Source organism: Dipodomys merriami, unplaced genomic scaffold, assembly GCF_024711535.1.
Source record: "Dipodomys merriami isolate MVZ:Mamm:240054 unplaced genomic scaffold, mDipMer1.0.p SCAF_2, whole genome shotgun sequence".
NCBI lineage: Eukaryota > Metazoa > Chordata > Mammalia > Rodentia > Heteromyidae > Dipodomys > Dipodomys merriami.
Genome location: NW_027203381.1, coordinates 74,599,586 through 74,625,411, shown reverse-complemented (window position 1 = coordinate 74,625,411; position 25,826 = coordinate 74,599,586). Strand labels below are relative to the sequence as shown.

General features: G+C 43.1%; 1 protein-coding gene across 3 annotated transcripts; it reads right to left on the bottom strand.

The window, feature by feature from the left end:
- On the bottom strand, positions 1 to 25,826 carry Cd80 (CD80 molecule). 3 transcript variants are annotated; one of them, XM_070030150.1, is made up of 6 exons: positions 25,604 to 25,826; positions 23,669 to 24,007; positions 12,797 to 13,117; positions 8,087 to 8,368; positions 2,476 to 2,585; positions 1 to 1,554 (listed from the first exon to the last, which is right to left on the bottom strand). In XM_070030150.1, exons 2-5 carry the CDS (start codon positions 23,766 to 23,768, stop codon positions 2,503 to 2,505), a joined length of 786 nt encoding a protein of 261 aa, XP_069886251.1. In that variant the 5' UTR covers positions 23,769 to 24,007; positions 25,604 to 25,826; the 3' UTR covers positions 1 to 1,554; positions 2,476 to 2,502. The 3 variants fall into 3 exon arrangements, with proteins under 3 accessions (XP_069886251.1, XP_069886253.1, XP_069886252.1); XM_070030152.1 differs by having other exon boundaries at positions 2,476 to 2,582; XM_070030151.1 differs by having other exon boundaries at positions 23,669 to 23,830.

Genomic DNA, 25,826 nt, shown 5'->3' with positions numbered 1-25,826 from the left:
CAATGAGAAATAAACTAGGGAGTTGCTTTTACAAATAATTGTATTCACATGAAAATATCAGAAAAATATTTTAAAACCACATCCAATGTAAAAAGTAATAATTTAATATAATTTATTTGAATTTACTAAACATTCCTTTAGATTTGTCTTATTATAGCTAATTCTTTTTTGAGATCTCTTTTCAATCTATCTAAGGATTATGAATCTTGGTACTTCCTGAAAACTTGGTGTTTGTTTCAGTTGTCAACAAATTGCCTTTCTTTTCTTCAAGTTATTTCCACAGTGATTTCCCCCCCCCCCCCTCTTAGGGCACCCATATAGAAGTGGACTTGTGTTTTGTGTTGGCCCTATGAGAGCTACCAAAACTAAACTTTCAAAATCCAGCCACATCTGAGAAGCTTAGTCATTTCTTCCCATCCAATTCTAAGTATTTTCAGATAATAACATCTTTTTGGCCTATCTTACATTTGGTCCACTCCTGGTCATTACAAGCACTAGACAACAGTTTCAGAGAACGAATTGAGAGTAACAGCAACAGTAGCTAGCTACTTTTTGCTTTCCAATTCTCCACTGATGGCAGAAGGATCTAAAAATATCAAGTAGAAAAGCCACTTGTAGGGGTCTAAAGAAGCCCAATGGAAGGCAGTTGCTGCATAGACTATAAACAGTAAACAACAACAACAACAAACTACTTTATTGTTTTCTAGCTCATACTAGCATAATACCATTTAAAAGGTTTCCAGTCCAATATGAACTATCAGATTATGAATCTGTAAACATCTGTAATTGAAATGTTGATTTGAGGTATGAAAGATATTCATTTGTCTTATTAAAGGAAATTCATTTTGGGGTTCTATTTCCTCCTGAGTCTGATATAAAAGTGGGAGAACTACAAAGAAATGAAAAATGCTAGCCAAATTACACACTTTCCAATACTCTCAAATAGGTATGTGTACCAACACCCCACAGCCCTGGTTGTGGGGCTTGAACTCAGTCTGGGCACTGTCCCTCAGCTCTTCAGCTCAAGGCTAGCACTCTACCACTTGGGCCACTTCCAGCTTTTTATGCTTATGTGGTGCTGAGGAATTGAACCCAGGGCCTCATGCATGCAAGGCAAGCACTCTACCACTGAGCCACCTTCCCAGCCCCAACAAGTTGAACTTTTAAATCAACAAAATGATCTTGTTTTCAATAGTGCATAGGAACATAGGATGAATTCTCTGAAGATGACTTGGTGTTAGACAAATTCTGTTTCCTAAAGCACTTGGACTGACCAGTACAGGGCCCAGAGTTTAACTATGAAGGGAAGGGCCCCCAGGGACTCGGTTTCTGAACACTCATTCTCTAATGTCCCTTCCAGACATAAAAGAATTATTTCTAGACCTCCTTGACAAAGTTACTAGACCCATTGTGGTGCCCATTGCATTCCTGTAGACCCTTCTGCAAAGCCACTGAATCGAGAGACTCCTCCTACAAGACATTGTCGAAGGACAAGGTTGGGGCAGGTCTGGTCATACAAAATTTCCCGAAGTCAGTTTCAACTGAAGGTAAGACCTGCAGAAAGAAATGATTAAATATAAGTTGTTAGGTTTCATTTTCCCTCGTTTTTAAAATTATTTTTTACTTTATTTTTTCGGTTGTGGGGCTTGTACTCTGGGCAGGTGAGGCTGGGTAGTTTGTAAGAAACACCCCGAGCCCCTCAGGCTCCACTATCCTCCCCATGGGGAGGGAGAGGGGCTCAGCTGGGGTTAGTCGTTTCTCTGAGCTTTCATGTTAGTGTGCTCAAGGTTGGGAAATCAGCAGATGCTCATCTTCTCATTTGCTTTAGCGTATATGATTATGACTACAAGGAGTCCAAGCCCCTTCAAAATCAACATAGCCATGGCTCTAGCCTGGCAGTTCCTCAGCATTTAATCACAGAGCTTGAGGGACAAGATATGCCTAAGGCCTAAGGTCTAAACTCATAGAGTCTCATACCCTAGATACCTCTTCATTTCACTAACCACTCCTCATCTTCCATCCAAAAATGTCTTCTGAATAGTTGGTAAAGTCACTTGTAGCCAGATAGCTTATTGACTTTATTACTGCATCTTGTTCTCAAAACAATTTTTTTTCTTCATCCCCAATCTTATCATTCTATCTTTCTTCCAACTACAAACCAAAAATCAGAATATCCCTTAGCATCAGAGAGAATCAGTTAGCAAGAAGCCCTCATTGTCTCTAAGGAAATACAAAGTTAGCATTCAAAACTAGAACATTAAGGGCAGTGACTTCTAGTCTTTGTGACTTTAGTGCTTATGACAGTGCCAGCCACAAATTGGGGGTTGAAGAAATGTTTGTCCAGTGAAAAAGCAGAAGTGATGGGATGAGAAGACACTTGCTGTACACATGAGAAGAGAATAAGCTGGCAAGGCAGCGATGCTGCCACACGTAGATGGAGTGTAGGCTTGCAAGAGGATAGGAAGATGCACTTACTCTTATAGGCGAGGAAAGTGATTATGACTATGTACTGATTATAGCCACAAGCACCACCACGATGATGACCAACCATGAGGGCTGTTTGTTAGGCAACTGTTCGCTGGCTGCTGAGAGAAAAGGGTAATGTCAGCTGTAATGGTGTCCTGTTTCCTGGATTCCCCTTCCTACCTGTACCTGCTTTGTTTCATCAGCAATGCCATGCCCATGATTATGTCTAGTGAATATTCAAATGGCAGATACTGAATACGGAAAAGATAATTTAAACTTTAAAAAAAAATTTAACTTAATTTCAAAGATGATGTACAGCAGGGTTAGTTACATATGTAAGGTAATGACTACATTTCTTGTCGAACATTGTTACCCCCTCCCTTCTCAGCCAACTCTCCCTCCCCACCCCCAAGTTATAAAGTTCATTTCCAACATAGTGTCTTGTGAGTATTGCTTTGCACCGGTCACCCTTTGTTCTTTGTCTCACCATTTTGTTATTCCCTTTCCCTTTCCCACATCAGATAAACATATATACAAAATGCAGGGTACCAAAATAAAAAGCAGTGGCAACAGGGAATAAACCAAAGGGTGGGGGAAAAAAAGAATGAAAAAAAGAAATCACACAGTGCCTTAAAAACTACAACAACAAAAAACCTCTTGTTCCTATGTCTTGGAGTTCATTTTGATTAGCATCATTTTATATGGTCACATGTGCATACAATTTGAACTTTTTAATTTGTTGGATTAAGTTGGCCTAAGAGATAATTTAAAACCCATTTTGTTTTCATAGCACTTTCCCCTCCTCCCCCTTCTGCATGTGCAGGTACTAGGGCCATGTCTCCACACCACCAGCTTTTTGCTGGGTAATTAGAGGTAAGAATTTCATGATTTTTTTCTGCCTGAATTGGCTTTACACCACAATCCTCAGGGCTGGGAAGGTGGCTCAGTGGTAGAGTGCTTGCCTTGCATGCATGAGCTCCTGGATTTGATTCCTCCGTACCATATAAGCAGAAAAAACCTGAAGTGGCACTGTGGCTCAAGTGGTAGAGTGCTAGGTTTGAGTTGAAGAACTGAGAGACAGTGCCCAGGCCTACAGTTCAGGCCCCACGTCTGACAAAAAAAAAACCCAGAACACACACACACACAAAACAATCCTCAGAAATCAGCCTCTTAAGTAGTTAGGATTACAGGTGTGCCACCAATCACCCGTGTCCTGCCACAGCTGTTTTTCTAACTGATATAGGTCTTAATGCCATGTTCCATATGTACCTTATTTTTCTTTCTCGATTCACTTTTTTTTTGGGGGGGGGGTGGTCCAGTCATGGGGCCTGAGCTCTGGGCCTGGGCGCTGTCCCTCAGCTCTTCAGCTCAAGGCTAGCGCTCTGCCACTTGAGCCATAGTGCCACTTCCGGCTTTTTTTCTTTTTGCTTATGTGGTGCTGGGGAATTGAACCCAGGGCCTCAGGCATGCAAGGCAAGCGCTCTACCACTGAGCCACTTTCCCAGCCCTTGTTTTTCTTTCTCTAGTGCTATCATGCCTTTTCCCTTTCTTTTAGCATATTTTACACACATACACTCACCATATGTGCATGCGCACGCACGCGCACAACCTGCCTAAATGCATTTTGGGGCAAAGATATTGGAAGAGACTGGCAAAGAAGTATGCAGGGATGTGGCTTAGAAGAGACACCCTGGAAAACATGGCTGCTGGACAGGCTCCCTCCAGCTAGCTGTACTTCCAGTCCCTGGAGAAGATAAGGAAGATACAGATGGGGGGGGGAGATATTAGCCTGTGGGGGCCATCATTCTGTTCTCTAGATCAAGAGATACAACAACACCTTTATTTTTCAGTGCCTTTCAGGAAGAATCAGCAATGGCATCTAGAGAAAGAGAGACAGCAAGAACATACATAAGAAGGAATATAGGCTGGGAATGTGGCCTAGTTGTAGAGTGCTTGCCTAGCATGCATGAAGCCCTGGGTTTGATTCCTCAATACTACATAAACAGAAAAAGCCAGAAGTGGTGCTGTTGCTCAAGTGGTAGAGTGTTAGCCTTGAACAAAAGAAGCTCAGGGACAGTGCCTAGACCCTGAGTTCAAGCCCCAGGACTGGGAGGAGAAGGAAGAGGAAGAAGAAGAAATATTAGCAGTCCATTGCCTATGGCTCTCTGGAATGGATTTCAAATACATATGAAACATTACTAACTTTTTTCTGATGACCAAGTGGAAACATTTTGGCCCTTGGCTTATTGGACTGCTCCATACCATTGGGTCCCAGGGATACCTTCTCTGTGGCTCCCACATACCCCATCCTTCTATTTCTGCTGGTTGCAACTCAACTTCCCTGGAGGCTCTTCTTCCACTCATTTAAATACTGTTGTTCTTATGTGGCTTGGTACTCCACACCTGAGCTTAACATGCCATCTGGTTTCTAGATTTGTATACCTTATTTCTGAACTCTGAATTTTGTAACTCCAGATTCTCATTTGATAGTTGGAGGCCACCTTTTCTGTCAGGTGAAAACTGAAGGCACTATGTCTTCTTTTTTTTTTCCCAGAGGACATCTACTTATCCCACTTATTACAATGAGTGACATGCATAGTTACCCAGCAAAGAGTGTGTGTTTCTTTTGAGCATCCACATGCTTTCTATGCTCTATGGGAAATATTTTGGTACCAACTGCTTTTTCCCAAATCTCTAGCAGCAACTGCCTTAGTTAAGAGGTTTCTCATTTCCCACCAAAGAGCCTCCAGACTGGCTTCTACCTCATGTTTTCTAGGCTATTTGTTGGTTACCATCTTCATTCTAAAGTACATATGATCATAGTATAGCTACTATGTCCAGTCTGGGAAAAGTTAAGTTTTTTGTTTTCTAAAATACCAGATCGGGGCTGGGAAGTTGGCTCAGTGGTAGAGCGCTTGCCTTGCATGCCTGAGGCCCTGGGTTCGATTCCCAGCACCACATAAGCAAAAAGAAAAAAGCCAGAAGTGGCGCTGTGGCTCAAGTGGTAGAGCACTAGCCTTGAGCTGAAGAGCTGAGGGACAGTGCCCAGGCCCAGAGTTCAGGCCCCACGACCGGACCCCAAAAAAAAAATAAATAAATAAATAAAATAAAATACCAGATCACAGCTAGGAGTTGGTGGCTCATGCCTGTAATCCTAGCTACTCAGGAGGCTGAGATCTGAGGATTGTGGTTCAAGGCTAGCTTAGGCAGGAAAGTCCCCATGAGATTCTTATCTCCAATTAAACACCAGAAAACTGGAAGTGGCACTGTGTCTCAAGTGGTAGAGTTGTAACCTTGAGCTAAAGAGCTCAGGGACAGTGCCTAGGCCCTGAATTCAAGCCCCATGACTGACAAAACAACAAAAACAAACCCTACCTATAGGGCTGGGAAGGTGGCTCAGTGGTAAAGTGCTTGCCTTGCATGCACAAGGCCCTGGGTTCGATTCCTCAGCACCACATAAGCAGAAAAAGCCAGAAGTGGTGCTGTGGCTTAAATGGTAGAGCGCTAGCCTTGCGCTGAAGATCTGAGGGACAGTGCCCAGGCCCAGAGTTCAGGCCCCACGACTGACAAAAATAAATAAAATAAAAATATAAAAAACCCTACTTATATTAAAATACAGTTCACAAAATCACATTGGAACTAATTTTTCAAGGCAATTTCCTTATAACCCATTGAGGAAATCCATCTCAAGCCAAGCACACTTGCACACCTGTAATCCAAGCATTGGAAAGAGAAGGATCATGGATTTGAGGCATTGGCCTGAAAGACCCTGTCACAATAAAATAAAATAAAAACCAAGCCACATGCTGATAGCTACTCAGGAGGCTGAGATCTGAGGAACCTGGTTTAAAACCAGCCCAGGTAGGAAAGTCTGTAAGATTCAATTAACCACCAGTAAACTGGAAATAGAGCTGTGGCTCAAGTGGTAGAGCACCCAGGCGGTGAGTTCAAGCCCCACGACTGACAAAAATAAATAAGTAAAATAAAAAACAACAAAAACAGAAAAAGAATGTACTTGCAGTATGAAAGATCTATAATAAATCATTCACTAGCGTCAACTAGTAGGTCAGCTAATACATCTCAGCTAGTAGCTAGGAGGAAGATATAAGCTACACCATATCTCACACTACCTGCTGTGTATCACCAATTATCATTCTCAGTGCATCCCTTCTTACTGTGCAGACTCAGAAACTATCTTTGGATTAGAGTTGGGAGCAATCTGTACAGTCACACAAGTTAGATAGCTGAATTCTCTGAATTCTATGACAACCTACTAGGGGTTTAAAATGCACTTATTTATATAAACACAACTTGTTCATTTTATACTTCAGGTGGTTTCACTAGTTGAGGAATGATAATTCTATAAAGTTTACTATCTGGAAGGTAAAGCATGGGATTAAAAAAACATGACTTCACCAGGCTCTGGTGGCTCACGTCTGTAATCCTAGCTACTCATGAGGCTGAGATCTGAGAATCTCAGCCAGAAGTGGAGATATGGGTCAAGTGGCCGAGTGACAGCCTTGAGTGAAAAAACCAAGCAAGGGTGCGATGCCCCTAAGTTCAAGCCTCAGTACTGGCACACACACAGCACACACACACACAGCACACACACACACAAGGGTGTGATGTCCCTAAGTTCAAGCCCCAGTACTGGCACACACACACACACACACACACACACACACACACACACACACACACACACACACACACACACACACACACACACACACACTCAACTTCTTTATTAAAGTTGGGTCAAACCCAGGGCCTTGTTCATGGTAGAGAAGTGTTCTGCCACCAATAGTTCTAATAAAGCATGCTCACTAAAGACAAGTAATTGACTTATGGGGCCATTGCCATGTAGTTCCCTAAAAGAAACTGCCATAATTTCAAGGGAAATTAGAGAGAAGGCCAAATTTAGTGCTTTCAATTAAAACAAATTCTTATAATAATAATTTGCCAGGATGACTATTTGATGGATGAGTTATTAGGTGAGTCAGTTTTAGAATATTTACTGAAAGAAGCCGGGCACCGGTGGCTCACCCTTGTAATCCTAGCTACTCAGGAGGCTGAGATCTGTGGATAACTCTTCAAAGCAGCCCCGGCAGGAAAGTTTGTGAGACTTTTATCTCCAATAAACCACCAGAAAACTGGAAATGGCTCTGTGGCTCAAGTGATAAAGCACTTGCCTTGAGTTGAAGAGCTGAGGGACAGTGCCCAGGCCCAGAGTTAAAGCCCCATGACTGACCAAAAAAAAATTTTTTTTTATTTATTTATTTATTTTTTTTACTGAACGAAAATCAAATTAGTAGTACACACTTATTTTCTCAGCATTTGAGAGGCTGAGGAAGGAGGATTGAGAACATGAGTCCAGCCTGGACTACCTAGTGAGATCCTGCCAAACAAATAAGCCAACAAACAAGCCCCCAAGCAAACCAAAAGCAAAAGAAAGCAAAGCCAATAGTAATATCATCATCACATCTTGTAAAGTGGCCCTAATAAGTTCTAGCACATTGTGTTACAAAAGTCAGCAGATGCCATTCTAAAACCTGTCTGGCCAAGTTATTTTTGTCTTAGATTCTACCCAGTAAGGCACTCCAAGGACAATGCTGCTTACATGCATGCCAGGTGAAATTCTGTGACACGCGGAAGTCTCCATACTGGATGGAACACAGGAAGATGTGGTCAATGGTAATGTTGAAATCCAGTTGGCTGGTAATGGTGAACATCTTAGTTTCATGATCTTGAGAAATGGTTGTGTTGTGAGTTTTTATGTCTTCTCCGTTTTCCAACCAGGAAAGGTGAGGCTTGGGGGAACCTCCAGAGGCTGAGCATGTTATCCTCTTTATGTCAGGAGATGGATCTCCAGATTCAGTTATACTAGGAGTGGGAAAGTCAGCTAAAGAAAGAACAACAGTATATTTTTACATGTGGATACATAGTTGCAGGCATGAGGCTATATTTTTAAAATAAAGTAGCTAGCTTTAATAAGAATGATAAAATGAGATCTAATTTGAAATTCCCCATAACTTACTGCTATGAATAATTCAAAGACTTAGATTTGAATTAACTCTACCACTTTCATGTTTTACTATTTTTATTACTATTATTATTTTGGTGGTACTTAGGACCCTGCACTTGCTATATCTTTACAGTGTGTGTGTGTGTATGTGTGTGTGTGTGTGTGTGTGTGTGTGTGTGTGTGTGTGTGTGTGTGTGTGTGTGTGTGTGTGCTGGCTTGTTGAACTCAGGGCCTTGAGCTCTTGCTTGACTTTTTTGCCCAAGGCTGGTGATCAACACTTGAACCACACTTTTTCACTGGTTGATTAAAGATAAGACTTCTGGATTTATCTGCTTATGCGGCTCAGCTGTAATCCTTAGTAGATGGGATTACAGGCACTGAGTTGGCAAAAGGAAGACACTTAGAGAAAGAGATAGATTCAACTGACATTTGTAAGAAGAGAAGAGGCAAACAGTAAACAGTATTTATTGGGTTCTTCTTTATTAGACTTGGAAATTATCTTATTTTGTCTTAACGACAGCACTAGAAGTTTGGATAAAGATATATCAAACCAGGCCTGGTGACCACTGCCTGTAGTTCCAGCTATTCAGGAGGCTAAGGCAGAGGGATTGCTTAGAGCCATATATTCAGAACCAGCTGAGCAACATAGGCCCTGACTGCTAAAAATAAAATGAAAAGGTTGAGTAGCACTCATTTCCTATGATTTAGTCTAATATTCCATTTTATAAGCCATCAAATTGAGATTTAGAAAAGTTGTAACTGGTAAGTGGAAGAACTGAGGTTTGCATTCAAATTTCCATGACACCACAAAAATGTACCTGTGATCCTTTCCTTCCTCTCCTTGATTTCTTGTTGATATTTGAATCACACAAAGTGGTCCTGTTCTCTTTGATAGGTTTGTGTAGTAGACTGTAAGGTAAGCATAGCTGTGAAATTATCCTCCAACTAGAGAAGCAGAACACTGGCAAGACCTTTATCTTCATCCCCTCTTGGGGAGGTATAGGTCCACACACCTCTCCTGCCTCCAGTTTGCCCTAAATTCACACTTAGTATTCTGCTTTGTAAAATGCAATATCTCACTCACACTAATTTGCATCCACGCTGTATAATATGGAGTCTTTAATCTCAACCTCTACACTTCACTGATTCCTTGGCTATTCTGAAATGTCTTCACAGGACAGATGGCATTTCTCAAAAGCACCTGAGGCACTTTTCATTTCTTTACTCTCAATGAGATACTAAAGTACACTAAAACAGGGTAGGGAAATGACTGTAGAGAATACAAGAGAAATTCCCTGTTTCCTTACTTATTCTTAAGTTTGCTCCTAAATGAAACGACAGGTTCTCAGCCATTTTTAGTTGGCATTATTATTTCTTGCCTATTTATTTATCTCATAAGATCAAATCAGTACACTGGCAGCCAATAGCAAGAATATTATCCTGCTTGATTGGTGCTCTCCTGCTTGAGCTTATGCTGCCTGACTGGATTTTGCAAGTTAGAGATGGAGTCTCAAAGGCTTTTCTGTCCAGGCTGATTTCAAACCAAGATCTTCCAGGTCTCAGTCTTCTGAGTAACCAGGATTCTGGTGTGAGTCACCAGGACCTAGGGAGTCTCCTGGTTTTTCGTATAACATTGATGTCATGTGTTCTAACTTGGTGTAATAAATCCAAATAACGTGTCCTGGATTATGATTCCTGCTCATTTCTGTGCTCTTTGTTTTCCCCTTGAGAGATTGTTATATCAGCAGAGAGCCCCTGACACCAAGGATTGTACTAAAAGTCATCTTTTCAAGGACTGACTGGGTGTAGAAAGGCCTCAGCTTTGTCTCTGATCCCTTCCAACAGATGACCAGTTTTGGTTAGTCACTCCTAGGGCTTGTAGGCAACACTGAGTCATCAGTGTATCTCATGTTCAAGTTTGCGTCACTTTTTAGTGGGGAGAAATGATAGCTTATGACTAAAGACAGAGGAAGAGGAACATATGTTTCAGAAAGGTAAAAACCTGTGAATCTGTTAAGTAGTATAGCTACTACTCCAATGTGTGTTTGTGGTAGTTTACATATCGCTATCCTGATAGAATGTTTGTCATTTGTCTTAGACAAATGTAGAGTTACAACTTGCTCTCATTTGCCTGAGTTTTTTTGGGGGGGAGAAGGGGAGAGGCCGGTCATGGGGCTTGAACTGGACCTGGGCACTGTCCCTCAGCTCTTCAGCTCAAGGCTAGCGTTCTACCACTTGAGCCACAGGGCCACTTCTAGTTTTCTGAGTGGTTTAGTAGAGTTTCATGGACTTTCCTGCCCAGGCTGGCTTTGAAGCGTGATCCTCAGATCTCAGCCTCTTGGGTAGCTAGGATTACAGATGGCAACCACCCATGCCAGGCTATTTTCTCAGATTAGCACTAAAAATCTTGTGTCCTGAGGAAAGCCCTCCACCCTGGTGAAGCAGCACAGTGGGACACTCTAGCTAACTAAGAGCTGGTTGAATTACTTACTTCTCTAACTGTGGTTCTCACCCAAGCACTGGCATCTCCTGGAGTCTGGAAGAACTGCAGAATCTTAGTTGTAAACCCTAGATTTATTGAATTGGAATTTGCCATTAGGTGGCATATGAACATTCAAGAAGGCTTCAATGGACTCAGAAAGTTCTGAATGGTTCTGGATGAAGTAAGTGAGTTTGCCCTTTTGGTCTTCTCTTCACCGATCTTTGAAATCCCCTTGGAAATCCCATCCTCTCCTATTTATCTGTCCTTGGTTGCCTTACTGTAATCTGCCAGTAGATTTCCTCTTCTCCCTCTTGGATTTCCTCCTTTATCCTTTCCATCCTGAATCTATGTCTCCTGGGGTATTCTATTAGAGAACAACAAACATAATGAAGTTCACTAATACAGTATTTTGTTTGTGGTGGCACCTCCCTTGGACTCCACAGCTTTATTTTTAACAGGAATCTTGGGGATAGGGGAAAGATGTTGAAACTATTAAGGGTGGCTATACTGATAGGAATTCCAGGAACCAGTGATGGTTGAAATTTTGAAAGAGCTGGCTTCTCAGTACTTCTCAAATCACACCATGGTATAATCGTTTGTCCCAACTACGAACATAAAATACACAGAATGGTTGAAGATAGTCTAGTGTAGCCCCTAAGTCTTAGTTATGATCTGGCAACCACAGGAAAAGTTGTAGGTAGTGACTGAGGCTGGAAGGATGCTGAGAAATTTATAAGGGATCTTCTGAAATGCTCTATTTTCAAGATTAAGCCTTACCTTATACTAAGTACAAAGCTTAGTTTTCATGCAAAGAAAAAAGAAAGAATTTGAATTTCAAGGGTAAGGAAATAAGCAAGGCACTGGTGGCCTTGCGCCTGTAATCCTATTTAGGAGGCTGAGATCTGAGGTTCCAATTATCCACCAAAGAGCCAGAAGTAGATGTGTGGCTTAAATGGTAGTGTGCTAGCCTTAAGAACAAAGCTAAAGGACAGAGCCCAGGCTGAGTACTAGCCCCAGGACCAGTACACACAGAAAGAAAGAAATTTAAAAAAAGGAAATGACCTAGGGATGTAATTTCTCATCAAGGACTATGGCTCCTTCTAGACTCTCCAGGACTCTCCCTTGTGATTATGGGAGACTGCTTCTGATCCAACAGGAGATCTGACATGAATACACAGGGGTTTGGACTTGACAGTCTTCTTTCCTGGGGTGGGTATGATTTACACATCTAATTTCTACCATATGACTGTCAGTGAGAGCCTTAAATATAGAATACGCAGATTTGCTTTGAAGATCATACATGTTATCTTACTAAAATAGCCATAGGAATAGTCTTTTTTTTTTTTTGAAGATAAGCAAAGATTAGCTATGCAGGGATAAGTGGAAAAGGAGAGAGAAGCACTCCTGATTTGGGGGAAAGAGGAGCAAGAGTCTACTAGACTTTTGAATACTACTTGGTCAATATTTATGCGTGAATCAATTTTTCTCTTCCCTGCAAGAATTCACAGGCATAACTTGCTGGCTCAAACACAGCTCCTAGTAAAATTCCATCAACTCAATCATGTCCTGTGGGAGTCAGAAGGCATGTCAGGTCATGACAGAGCCCCAGATAGTTGTCACCAACTTGAGGTGGCAAAGTAACATACATTTATCGAATGTATGAAGAAACGTATGTTCATAGACATTTCTGTCTTGAGAAATCAATTAGGATCTTTTGGAAAACTGAACATGAACCCAGTAAGATAAAAGTGCCATTGAACTCAATAGACCCACATCTTTAAGGACATTAGAAATCTATTAGTGAATCTGAAAATGTCACCAACCTCGGACATAGAGGGCTACCAAGCGTAGGTGCTCTAGTTTGTACGTTTGGTCAATCTTCTTCTGCACGACGCAGGTGTAGGTGCCCTCATCTGACAAGTGCAGGTTCAGGATCACGAGGGACAGGTTATTAGTGCTGTCAAAGAAGGTCCGGTTCTTGTACTCCGGCCACACTTTCAGAACCCCAGATGTGATACTCAGCACCACTTGGTTGTCTTTTTGCCAGTAGATCCGACTTGTGGACAGTTCAGCAAGGGGAATTTGATAACCACAGGACAGGGCTACCATTTCTTTCACTGCTTTGAACACCGTAACATCTATGCCTAAAGGAGAGGCAAACAGGACAGATTTTATTTTATGTTATTATTATATTATTATTATATTATACATTAGTACTGTTTTTGAAGTCTGGGTTTCTCAGTTGGGCCTGGCACTCCATCATTTGAACTACACCTCCACTTCCAGATTTTTGTTGGTTAGAGTTAACAGCCTCTTGGATTTGTTAGCCCAAACTGTCTTTGAAACTTAATCCTCAGATCTCAGCTTCCTGAGTAGCTAAGATGACAGGCCTGAGTCACCAGCACCCTGCTAGGAAGGGAGATATATGATGGTGGATATTTGCCTAGCGAGGTCCTACAGACCAGTCCCAGGCACCTCCTTCATCATCATATTGAAGGGCTTCTTTTAGAGGACATAACTGGATGGGGAAGAAATGAAAAGGAAGCCTATTCCCATAGACTTACTTTCTAGTCCCAGTTCAACTACTTGCTCCTAGACCTGTTTCCTTAAAATGAGGTAGCCTTCAGGATCACTATATGATTCATTTTGGTGGTAGAAACAGGGACACAGGGGGCTGGGAAGGTGGCTCAGTGGTAGAGTGCTTGCCTTGCATGGCTGAGGCCCTGGGTTTGATTCCTCAGCACCACATAAGCAAAAAGAAAAATCCAGAAGTGGCACTGTGGCTCAAGTGGTAGAGCACTAGCCTTGAGCTGAAGAGCTGAGGGACAGCACCCAGGCCCAGAGTTCAGGCCCCATGACCGGACCCAAAAAAAAAAAAGAAAAAAGAAACAGGGACACAGGTTTCCTCTTTTCTCTTTCCTTTTGCCTGCCCAAATCCTGTGCTGTGCTGCTGCTTCTTTTTTTTTTTTTTTTTTTAATCTCACTCTGGAGTTTGATCAGCAATATAAGACTCTGTTCTTGCTATGGCCCAGTCTCTATGACAGAAAGCAGCTTACCCATCTGGGGTCCCAAATGATGGAGTCTTACTACTTACCTGCCAGAACTGCGAGTTCCTATCTCAAAAGAATCCAGCATTTCTAATTTTGCTAAGTGATGACATCAGCCAGAGGAAACCATAACCAAAAGTGAAGCCTTTTCATTTCAATGACAATTCCTGAGGAGTTTTTGCCTGGCCCTCTGAGGAGAGACGTGGGTGTTGCTGAAGGTCATGGCTGGGCTGCTCTGAATTCCTGTTTGGGGGAGGCCTTGTCTCCCCAGTCTCGGGGCTGAGGAAGAACCAGACTGAAAAGAGGAACCACACATGCTCTGGGCAACTTGGAAACTCCCACAGGAACCCAGCTCCTAGAGGGACTACGCTACTTTGTGTAGAATAATAAGGATGCTACTTCAGCAGTGTCAGGGGCTCTGGGGGGGAAGTCTGTTTCCTGAAACCTCTGTGTGAATTCCTAATGCCTCATTCTGTTTCTGAGCTTGTTACCCAGGCCATTTTACAAATGGCATTGCAACACTATCAAGTGAGGATTCGGAGACACAGCCCTTCAACCAACATTAGAAGAGTCAGAGTCTTCCTCCTGTGTCCATGTGACCTCCGGCTCCCTTCTTCGACTTCCCCACTCTACTGTAGCATAGGGCAGGGGGTGGTAGTGTACTTGTGCATATCTGCCATCTAAGTAGCAAGGGGCCATCGGTGCAAGGGGCTTGTCTGTTTTATTCATTGTCACCTGTCAAGTCTCTAGAACAGGGCTAGGCCTAGTAGGTGCTCAGTAAGTACTTGCTGGAGGTGTTTGGCTAAGGCATTTGGGACATGGGCTTTAGCTCCATCCACACTACAGATTAGAACAAGTTGGTTCACCTCTTTCAGCATCTGCAAAGTGGGTATACCGCCTTCCTGGATGTAATTATGTAATTATTGCAACGGTCATAGGCCTCTAGGAGCAAAGTGTTTTGTTAACTACAAGACATTCTACAGAGTTTTAGAGGTGTATCACAGCCTAGTGTGGTCCCATACTCAGGATGGGGTGAGGATGACTGTCTGGTCTGCGTTGAGTATCAACAGCTGGGGTGGGGCATCCATCAGTGCACTGTTACCCATGAACAGTCAAGAGCAAGAAGCAAGCCAGGTGCAGGTGACTCGTGTCTATAATCTTAGTTACTCAGGAAGCTGAGATCTGAGGATCATGGTTCAAAGACAGCTGGAGCAGAAAAGTCTGTGAAACTCTTATCTCCCATAAAGTACAAGAAAAAAAAAGCCAGAGGTAGAGCTGTGGCTTGAGTGGTAGAGTGTTAACTGTGTGTGGAAGACGCTCAGGGACAGCACCCAGGCCCTGAGTACAAGCCCTACTATCAGAAAAAAAAAAGGAGAGGCAGAAAGGGAGCAACTAGGCAGATAGTGGGAGACAGCACCCAGTGGCGATGAAGCCCCTTTCTCTACCTGAAGACCCTGAGTGGCAGAGATAGTAGCCCGATGGAAGCCAAGCACCTCACAAGTTTGGAGCACATCTGTGCAGGGGACAGGTGTCTTCTCTTACAGTGAAGTGGACAGTCACCCTATCAGATGCCAGAACAGCTGAGACTCACCCATGAGTACTACAACCATGATCAACGTCTGGCTCCCACTTCTTGCTGTCTTGCTGTGAGAAGTCTGTGTTCTCTACCTCCTCCTCCTTGCCCGCGAAGCGAGTGGACAGGACTTCACTTGGCATGGGTGGCCCTCCCAGATAAGAGTTCTAGTGGGGGGCTCCTGTCAACCTGCTAGTAACCATGAGGCCATCCTCAGTTTCCTTGGCACCTTACCCTCACTTTCAAATAAATGTTGCCTCTGCTCCCACCTTTCCTGTCTTGTAATACTTTATTTGGTGGTGAAAAGGGGTCCAAGACCCCTGGATAGTATTAGACAGGGACAGAGGCTGAGAAAGAAGGCAGAGCTGTTCACCTGTCCTGGGGAATGTGGCTACCATGTCCCTCTATATGGCATGTTGGGGATACTCACAAGCGTGAGCCCTCAGCCCTTGCTTTTCCTGACCCTTTTGCCTTGTTGCCTGATCACCTCAACTCCAGATTACTAACACCCCCCCTCCTCCCAGGCTAAATCAGCACTATTGGCCAACAAATGTAACAATCACTGGTGCTGGCAAGTGAACTCAGTCTATAGCAGAGTGTTACCATTATTAAAACAAATGAAGTTCGGATCCATGCCCAGCACAGATGAACCCAGAGGACATAATGCTGAGTGAGAGAAGCCAAACACCAAACACCACATGCTGTAGGGCTCCATTTGTAAGAAATGTCCACCATAGGTGGTTTTATAGCAAGGGAAAGTAGATGAGTGCTTACTAGGACATGAAGGGAGGGGGGAAATGGGAGCATGGATGCTAATGCAAACAGGATTCATTGTAGGGGTGATGAAAAATTCCAGAATTAGATAGTGCTGACCGTTTCATAATATAGTGAATTACTCAAAAAAAAAAAAGTGGAATCTTACATTTTGTAATGGTGAGTTTGGGCTGGGGACATGGCTTAAATGGTAAAGCACCTATCTAATCTGAGTTCAACCTGAGTTTCACCTAAGAACTGCAAAAATAAATTTGTAAATAAATTCATTAAATCATTTTTAAAACTTAATAAAATGGTGACTTGTAACATGACAAAAATTTAGGGAAAGTTATAAGATATAATAAAATAGTAAAATAATGAATAGCTTAAAAAATAGCCAGGCATTGGTGGCTCACACCTATAATCTTAGTTTATCAGAAGGCTAAGATAGAGAGATTTCAGGTTCAAGTTCAGCCTAGGTAGGAAAATCTGTAAGAGTCTTATCTCCAGTTAACCACGAGAAAAGAAAGACAAAATATGAAGTGGAGCTGTGGATCAAGAGGTAGAGTGCTAGCCTTGGGCAAAAAGGCCAAGAGACAGCATGCAAGCTTTGAGTTCATGCCCCAGTATCGGCACTAAATTAATCAAATAAGTAAATAAATAACCTGGGTACAGCATTACAAAATCCATCAAGTGGTGTGGCATACACCAATTAATTGTTTGTTAAACATATTTTACAGGACTATGAAAAAAAGAACATTAAATTTAGAAAGAAGGAAAAGAAACAGCATACATACCACCTATTATCCTACCATGGAGAGATTTTACTGTTGATGTTTATGCATTCATCCCCATTTTTTGTGGTTGTGACATTTGGGGACCCTGTTCTAAGCTTTCCAACAAGTAAATCACTCCAAAAGGGCTGGTGTTGGCCATCAGCTGGGTGCCCAGCAGCACATGACTCCAACTTTGTCTCCCGTTTAGACCAGCTCACATACTCTGTAAAAATCAAATCCCTACATTTTTTTTTTAAAACTCTGTCTCACTAAATAGTATTTGCGTTTTCTTTTTTAAATGTGCAGAGTCTTGAACAGCTGTGGTCAGGGTAACCATGGTGACAAGAGGGATCCCTTGGCCAGCAGCATTCTGAGAGTACCATGGATGTGGAGGGAGTTCTCTCCGTGGTAGATCTTTGGGATAGACCTTCTTCCTGGATCTCAGTGTTTCTCCAAATGTGTCAGAATTCCTCTCTCGTGGGAAGCTTTCCCACTACTTTTAAGAGGGAAAGCACAGCTTATGTGGACCTCTCTGATGATGGTGGTGGTATTCTCTTGTCTGCCTGAGAGCCACTCATTTCTGCAGCACATAGACACATGTTTGTGCCACCCAGGACAATGCAAAAAACCCAAGAGACCAGACTGGGGCCCACCTGTTCAGGAGATGATCACATGCCCTAGAGGTACATTGCTAGGAAGATAGAGAGGGGGGCACTCCTGCCATGTGGGGCTTCCCAACCCAGGACAGGAAAGGAGGGACCAGTATGGCTTGTCTCCTGCCCCTAGCCAGAGCCCTCTACAGTCTCTCTCCACTCTAGTCACTCTATCTTGTCATAGAAAGAGATGACTTGCATCCATGCTCATTCAGCCTGGCAAATCCTCACATACACATATCAATCCATCCATTTCCCCCTAGCTCCCTTCCTGTCATCAAAGCTGTTGCTGACACTACAATAACCTTCTGGTAACTTTTGCACCATCACTGTGACTCTCTGTAAGTCATTGTTTATGCCTTAGGAACTCTAGTCCCCCTCCCTGCCCCCCCTCCTCACTGTTTTTTTGTGCCCATATAAGGGCTCGAACTCAGGACCTGAGAGCTGTGCCTTAGCTCATTAACCCAAAGCTGGAGCTCTTCCACTTGAGCACAGCTTCATTTCTGACTTTTTTGCTGGTTGATTGGAATTAAGAGTCTCCAATCCAATGGACTTTTCTTTTTTCCTTTTTTCTTTTTGTCGGTCGTGGGGCTTGAACTCTGGGCCTGGGCACTGTCCCTGTACTCTTCAGTCAAGGTGAGCTCTATACTGCTTGAGCCACAGTGCCACTTCTGGTTTTCTAGTGGTTTATTGGAGATAAGAGTCTCACAGACTTTCCTGCCCGGGCTGGCTTTGACCCGTGATCCTCAGATCTCAGCCTCATGAGCAGCTAGAATTGCAAGTATGAGCCACTAGTGCTTGTCTTGCTTGCTTGCTTGATTTAATTATTTATTTATTTTAACATTATTCACAGACTCACTACTCAAATATCACCAGGGTACCCCGTTCCAGACCCACCTATGCAGAAACAACATTTAAAATCAAATTTTACAAAAGGGACTTGCTGGGTGCTAGAGGCTCATGCATAATCCTAGCTATTTGGGAGGCTGTGATCATTGAAATCATGGTTCAAAGCCAGCCAGGACAGAAGGAAGTTTGCATGACCCATTTCAAAGGAAGAGTTAGATACTGGTGTGCACCTGTTATACCACCTACCAGGAGGCCTAATATAGGTATATCAGCCCCAGACACCTGCCCAGGTAGGAATCAAGACCCTATCTGAAAAATAATGTGCAAAATTCAGGGCTGGAAGCATGAGGGCCTCTGTACTGCTGGAGGTTGGGTGGGGGTCAGGGGACTTTGTTTCTCAGGGTAGTTTTAGGTTAACTCTGATGACATTTCTGTCACCCAAAGTCCATGGTTTACTTAGAGTGCACTCTTGGTGGTGAATGCTCTATAGATTTGAAAAAATGTGCAACATATCCATCATTGCAGTATTATACAAATGAGTTTCACTTCTCTAAAAAAAAAAAATCCCCCATGGTAGAAACTGCGTACAACAATCCCCAGGTGATGAGTATGCATGCCTCAAGTGTGCACAGCCCTGAGGGACACCGTGCTGTCTCTGCCTAAAACTCTTGCATGTATTCCTGCCGTTCTGCTAATAACATTTAGGTTTCTTTTTTTTTTCTTTTTTCTTTTCTGTCAATAGTGGGGCCTGAACTCTGGGCCTGGGTGCTATCCCTCAGCTCTTCAGCTCAAGGCTAGTGCTCTACCACTTGAGCCACAGTGCCACTTCTGGCCCTTTCTGTTTATGTGGTGCTGAGGAATCGAACCCAGGGCCTCATGCATGTGAGCAAGCACTCTACCACTGAGCCACCTTCCTAGCCCTAACATTTAGATTTCTGATCGTGGCCCACAAGCCCTTTAGCTTTCTGCTCAAGGCTAGTGCTCTACCACTTAAGCCACCACTCCACTTTCAGCTTTTTGGTGGTTAACTGGAGATAAGAGTTTCAAAGGACTTTCCTGCCTAGCTGGCTTTGAAGCTCAATCCTAAGTAGCGAGGATTGTTATGCATGAGCCACTAGTGCCAGGCAAAAGCCATCTCCATTTTCCTTGCAGTTTGTCCCCAAGACTAAGAAATGTGTCTTCTACATAGGAGCTGCTCAGTGTTGGATGAATGATTTTTTTTCCTTCTTCTTGGTACCTCTGTTCAGGCTGCTGTCCTGCTTGCGGTCCTCTCTCTTTCCATTCCCATTCACCTGCCTCACTACTGCTCCCTTTCCCCCCTCAGCTCAGCCTCCATCCCCTGCAGCACATCCTGGCCCTTCTCTTCCAAGATCTTGGGCTTTTGCAGTTGAGACCCAGCACTTCACTGTACTTTCTTTTTATGTCAGTTATGGTTACTTTCTCCAAGTAATACATGCCAACCACTCTACAAGCAGAAATTCCAGGCTCTACTTTCCTGTTGAGTGTTCAGATCCAAAGGGCTCATGGATTGGTTTGCGCCATGCACAGTAAAATCTGGGTATAACTAAAGAACAAAGTATTTCTTTTCTGTTTGTTCAAAGACCATTTCCTTCAGTTTACCTCTGATTTTAATTTTCCCGGTGTAGTTACAAAGTCAGTTTAATTCTTTTGCACTCTCTCTCTCTCTCTAGTATTCTAGTATTCTTCCTCACCACTCCTTATTTCTGAGGTTTAAGCTCATGATTCAGTTCCTCCAGAAGACTTTAGTTTGAGTGTACATCCATAGCTTCCCAGAAGAAAATTCAACTTTGTGACAGTTGGAAATGTACTATTATTGTCAAATATACACAAAATCTGCTGTGTGGATCTGTGTACCAGTGGCTCACATCAACAATCCTAGCTACTCAGAAGGCAGAGATCTGAGGATTGTGGTTTGGAACCAGCTTGGGCAAACTCTGATCTCTAATTAACCAGTAAAAAAGCTAGAAGTGGAGGTGTGGTTCAAGTGGTAGAATACCAGCTGTGACGAGAAAAATCTGAGCAGGAACAAGAGGCTCAGAGTTTAAGCTCCGATATCACACACATACAAAGATCTGATATGTCCACTGCAAAATGAAAAGCATGGCTGGTTCTCTTGGTTGCAACAGGGTAAGGTAGCAAGTTTTTCTTTTTTTAATTTTTTGGTTTTTGGTTGTTTATTTTTGTCAGTCGTGGGACTTGAACTCTGGGCCTGGTTGCTGTTCCCTCAGCTTTTCAGCTCAAGGTGAGTGCTCTACCACTTGAGCCACAGTGTCACTTCCAGTTTTCTAGTGGTTAATTGGAGATAAGAATCTCATGGACTTTTCCTGCCCAGGCTGGCTTTGAACCGAGAGAAGCTAGGGTTATAGGCGTGAGCCACCAGCGCCCAGCCAGCAGGTTTTATAACTTAGGTCACAGAACTTACAATTACCATCAGGGTAGCATAGAGTCCCTGGTTCCTCTTCCCACCCCTTTCCCTGTTTCCTTGTCTCTCACATTTAGCTATTATGGGCCATACTTAAGTGAGCAGTTTTACATCTAGACCTTTGATAGGTCTTGGCAGATGGACAAACCACATTGGCACTCAAGTTTTCTCTTTATTTCTGAGAAGTACTCTTTTCAGGGTACATAGGAAATATCTAGTTAGTTATTAAAAATAGTGGAAATTAACTGGGCATAGTAGTGCCTGCCTGTAATCTCAGCACTCCAGAGACTGAGGCAGGAAGATCATGAGTTCAAGGCCAGACTGAGCTACGTAGTAAGACCCTGTCTCAAAAAAGAAATAAAATAAAAAAGGATAACTTTACATATAATAGGGATGAATCTGAAATCACTTATTATCATATACAGTGTTGATAAAGGATGTCAGCAGCCATAACATATGAAAAAGAGAGATTTAACATTAATCAGATTTGACCAGCATTGGTGCTCATGACTGTAATCCTAGCTACTCAGGAAGCTGAAATCTGGGCATTGTGTTTTCAAGCAAACTCAGAAAAGTCCATGAGACACTTATCTCTAATTAACCAGCAAAAAGCCAGATATAGAGCTGTGACTCAAGTGGTAGAAGGCCAGTGTCATGTGAAAAAGAGCTCGATGCCCTGAATTCAGGCCCCAGTACAGCACAAAAAAATTAAATTAAGAAAATATTATATTCCTCAACTCTCTGCTCCATGCCCCTTCAAATTAAAAAAAAAAATCACTGTAGCATTTTAAAGGCAAAACATGGCAGCATTATACCATAGAAATGTAGTTTAGCAACCAGATCCTAGCTGGGTGCCGGTGGCTCACCCCTGTAATCCTGGCTACTCAGGAGGCTGAGATCTGAGGATTGCGATTCAAAGCCAGCCTGGGTAGAAAAGTCCGTGAGACTCTTATCTCCAATAAACTACCAGAAGTGGCACTGTGGCTCAAGTGGTAGAGGGACAGTGCCCAAATCCAGAGTTCAAGCCCAAAGACCGACAAAAAACAAAACAAAACAAAAAACAACCCAGAAAGCAAACATCAATAACAAAAACAACAAAAAACCAGATCCTAAGGCCAATGCCCTTGGCCCATCCTAACATGAAAATGAACATATAGTGTTCTTGGAAGAGGCCAGGGCTCTAAACCATCCTTTATAGTTTTCAAATAATGCTGCCCCACCCCTTCCTCTAAAGTCAGGGTTCGTTCTTTCTTTCTTTTGGTTTTTCTTTTTTTTTAAAATAAGATTTTTATTGTATGAATACTGTACAGAGGGGTTACAGTTGCATGAGCAAGGTAATGAGTACGTTTCTTATCAAACATTGTTGTCTCCTCCTTTGTTTTCCCCTACCATCCCTTCCCTCCCACCTCCACAACTACACTCCCCCTCCCCCACCCTGTAAAGTCTGAGTTCTTGGGTTAACCCGGTCACTAACTTTCTGTGCTACCACAGGCATATCCTTGAACTTCTTTTTTCTCTTTCTCTTTCCTTATCGTCTTTTGTTGTTGTTGTTGTTGTTGTTGTTATTGGTCGTGGGGCTTGAACTCAAGGCTTGGGCGCTGTCCCTGAGCTCTTTTTTGCTCTATGACTTTGAGCCACAGTGCCACTTCTGGTTTTTTGGTGGTTAACTGAAAATAAAAGTCTCACAGACTTTCCTGCCCGGGCTGGCTTTGAACCATGATCCTCAGATCTCAGCTTCCTGAGTAGCGATGATTAGAGGCATGAGCCACTGACTCCCAGCTTCTTTCCTTCTTTTCGATTTCCTTTCCTTTCCTTTCCTTTCCTTTTTTCTTTCCCTTTCTCTCTCTCTCTCTCTTTCTTTCTTCTTTCCTCTCTTTCTCTTCCCTCTTCTCTCCCTTCCCTCCCTCTTTCCCTCCCTCCCTCCCTCCCTCCCTTCCTTCCTTGCTTGCTTGCTTGCTTGCTTGCTTCCTTCCTTCCTTCCTTCCTCCCTCCCTCCCTCCCTTCCTTCCTTCCCTCCTTCCTTCCTGCCTGTGTCCATCTCTCTCTTTACATTTTAAGATTTATTTTAGAATAACAGGTTAGTATAAAAGGAGAAATGAAGGAGAGAAACGTTGCCTGCTCTCCACCCAGGAAATTGGAGTTAGTGATTCAAAATGGTGGTTCCTATCTGTAGCTTTTATACTCTTTGAGCTAGATGAGTACACTTAGACCACAGCTTTCTTAGTCCTGAACTGATCTGGGAGAATCCTTGAGAGACCCTTTCAGATCACAAGGTAGCCAGGCGGGATCCTAGGGGAGTGGCATAAAGATTGCTGGCCTTTCTTTTCACCTCAGAGATCTTTTTATTCCCCCCCCCCCCCCCCCCCCCGTCATGGGGCTTGAACTCTGGCCCTGGGCACTGTTGAGCCCCTTGGCTCAAGGATAGCGCTCTACCATTTGAGTCACAGGGCCACTTCCGGGTTTTCTGTTTATGTGGTGCTGAGGAATCGAACCCAGGGCCTTGTACTTGTGAGGCAAGCACTCTACTACTGAGCCATCTTCCCAGCCCAAACCTCAGAGATCTTAAGCAAGGACTCAGTGAAGTTCATGAAAGTTGCTTACCTGACGACATGTGGAAAAGATAAGCCAGCACCAAAAATGTAGAAAGCCAGAGGTAGGGACACTTGGATTTTGGTGTTTCCTTGCTCACTGGGTGGGTCATGGCTTCAGAGGCTTAGGATGAAGAACAGAAGCTGGTAATGTATCCCAGGATCTGAGCACCTCCTAGGCTCACAAAAGCAGGTGGAAGAAAACTTAGTGATGCACTTCCAACAGGGGAAGAAGACAATTCACTAGTTTCAGATCGAGGATTCCTCAGGTGATGGTTACAAATCTCTCACACTGCTGAGAGATTGGATAGTGTTCCTGGGTCTCTGAAAATGGCGGATTTATTGTCACAACCTGAAAAAGAAATCAGTAAACGTTTTCCAAGGAAGGAAGGTCCACACAGTGTGGATGAAAACATCTGAATTCTTAACTTGAGTGAACTTTGAAACCAAGGTGTGGTTATGACGGAAAAGCAAAAGTAGACAGAAACTGCGTGACCTTGCCTAGGCCTGTTCCAAGAACCAACCAGTTTGTTGACTCACTGGTTAACTTTATTAGAAGCACCGAGAATTCATGGCTGTCACTCTGTACTTCCAGCAAGAAGACCACTCCAGTCTCGGAGTGTGAGACCACATTGCACAACCCATAAGACTCTGTCTCAAAAGCAAAGCCCAACCCAACTTAACAAACAACCCACAGAGAACTCTAGGGATCTTCAAAATCAGTTAGTCAACGTTTGAAAGTTCAAATCCTCTTTTGGGCATCTCCAGAAACAGAGACACCATGACAGTGTATTTGTTTAAGGCAGCATGCAACTTAGGAAACAACTTTGTCTTCATATTCAAATAGGGAAACAAATGTCTAATTCTTAAAACACCTCTACTGAAAGCAAAGCCCTCAAGGGACATAATAGGTTCTAAAGGGATCAATCAACAGAGAATCTACCTGCAAAGAAGGAAGAAAGAAAAAAAAAACCACATTGTAGTTGTGTAGTTTGATATGAAGTTTGATAAGAGGTTTTTCTCCCTCAAGAAATATATAAAAATTGAAGGGCTGAGAAGGTGGCTCAGTGGTAGAGTGCTTGCCTTGCATGCATGAGGCCCTGGGTTCGATTCCTCAGCACCACATTAAGCAGAAAAAGCTGGAAGTGGTGCTATGGCTCAAGTGGTAGAGCGCAAGCCTTGAGCTGAAGAGCTGAGGGACAGTGCCCAGGCCCAGAGTTCAGGTACCACAACCGACCAAAAAGAAAGAAAGAAAGAAAGAAAGAAATATATAAAAATTGAGAAATGGGAATGAATGTTCTCCTCCACAGCGACCCATTAGGCTTCTCCCAGTGACACAGTCCAAAGCTGACCAGACATACGTATGGGTCTCCTATTTAGAAGCTATCTCAGAACCAGTTTGCCCAACATACCAGATTGTTTCACTGACCTATTTTAATCAAGGTTGGGTGGGAGGCAGTTTATCATCAGAATTTTTACTGATTTGAAAAATTCAGATTCAGCCCATAAAACATATTTGCTGCTATTTAGGAAATCCCAAAGTAATGGAACACCATTGTGATGGTGATTCTCTGTCGGTGTTGGGGAGCCTGGGTAACTTCAGGGAATGACAGACTTCAGAAGGTTCCTCTAAGGGCAAATTGGGAAATGTGTCCAGCCAGGCAGGGCCAGTGTCTCACACCTAGAATTCTAGCTACCCAGGAGACTCAGTTAGCCTGGGCTGACTACCAAACTACCAAAAAGCCTGAAATAGGGCTGTGGCTCAAGTGGTAGATCGCTAGCCTTGAGAAAAACCAAACCAAACCAAACCACAAACTAAGGGACAGTGTTCAGGTCCTGAGTTCAAGCCTCAGTACCGGCACTAAAACAAAAAAGAAAACCCAATCAGATCGATGATAGCTAGCTCTCCCAAGCTATCCTGTAGTAAGATAATAATTAATGTACTTACTTGCTGAAGAAAATGTCTCCTTTTTCTTTTATGATTAAAAACCAAAGGACGTGGCTTGCTTCTGGGTCCCCTTTGCTGCCTGCAGGGTAATGATAGGACTCTCAGTATTTCTATGAGTAAAATATCAGAGAGGTGGCATTCCCCCACCAACTTCCAACTTTCCAACTTCCCTTTGCTTGACAGAGGAGTTGAGTTCACTCAGAAATACTTAGACCCGTGTGAG

Bases quoted from the DNA above. Each gene is read 5' to 3' on its own strand.
- Cd80 (XM_070030150.1), bottom strand. From the start codon at position 23,768: ATGACCCACCCAGTGAGCAAGGAAACACCAAAATCCAAGTGTCCCTAC. The intron at 8,369-12,796 runs GTTGGTGACATT...TTCTTTCTTTAG, and splicing joins GGTAGCCCTCTATGTCCGAG to CTGACTTTCCCACTCCTAGT. The intron at 2,586-8,086 runs GTAAGCAGCATT...CTTTTCTCTCAG, and splicing joins GAATTTCACCTGGCATGCAT to CAGCCAGCGAACAGTTGCCT.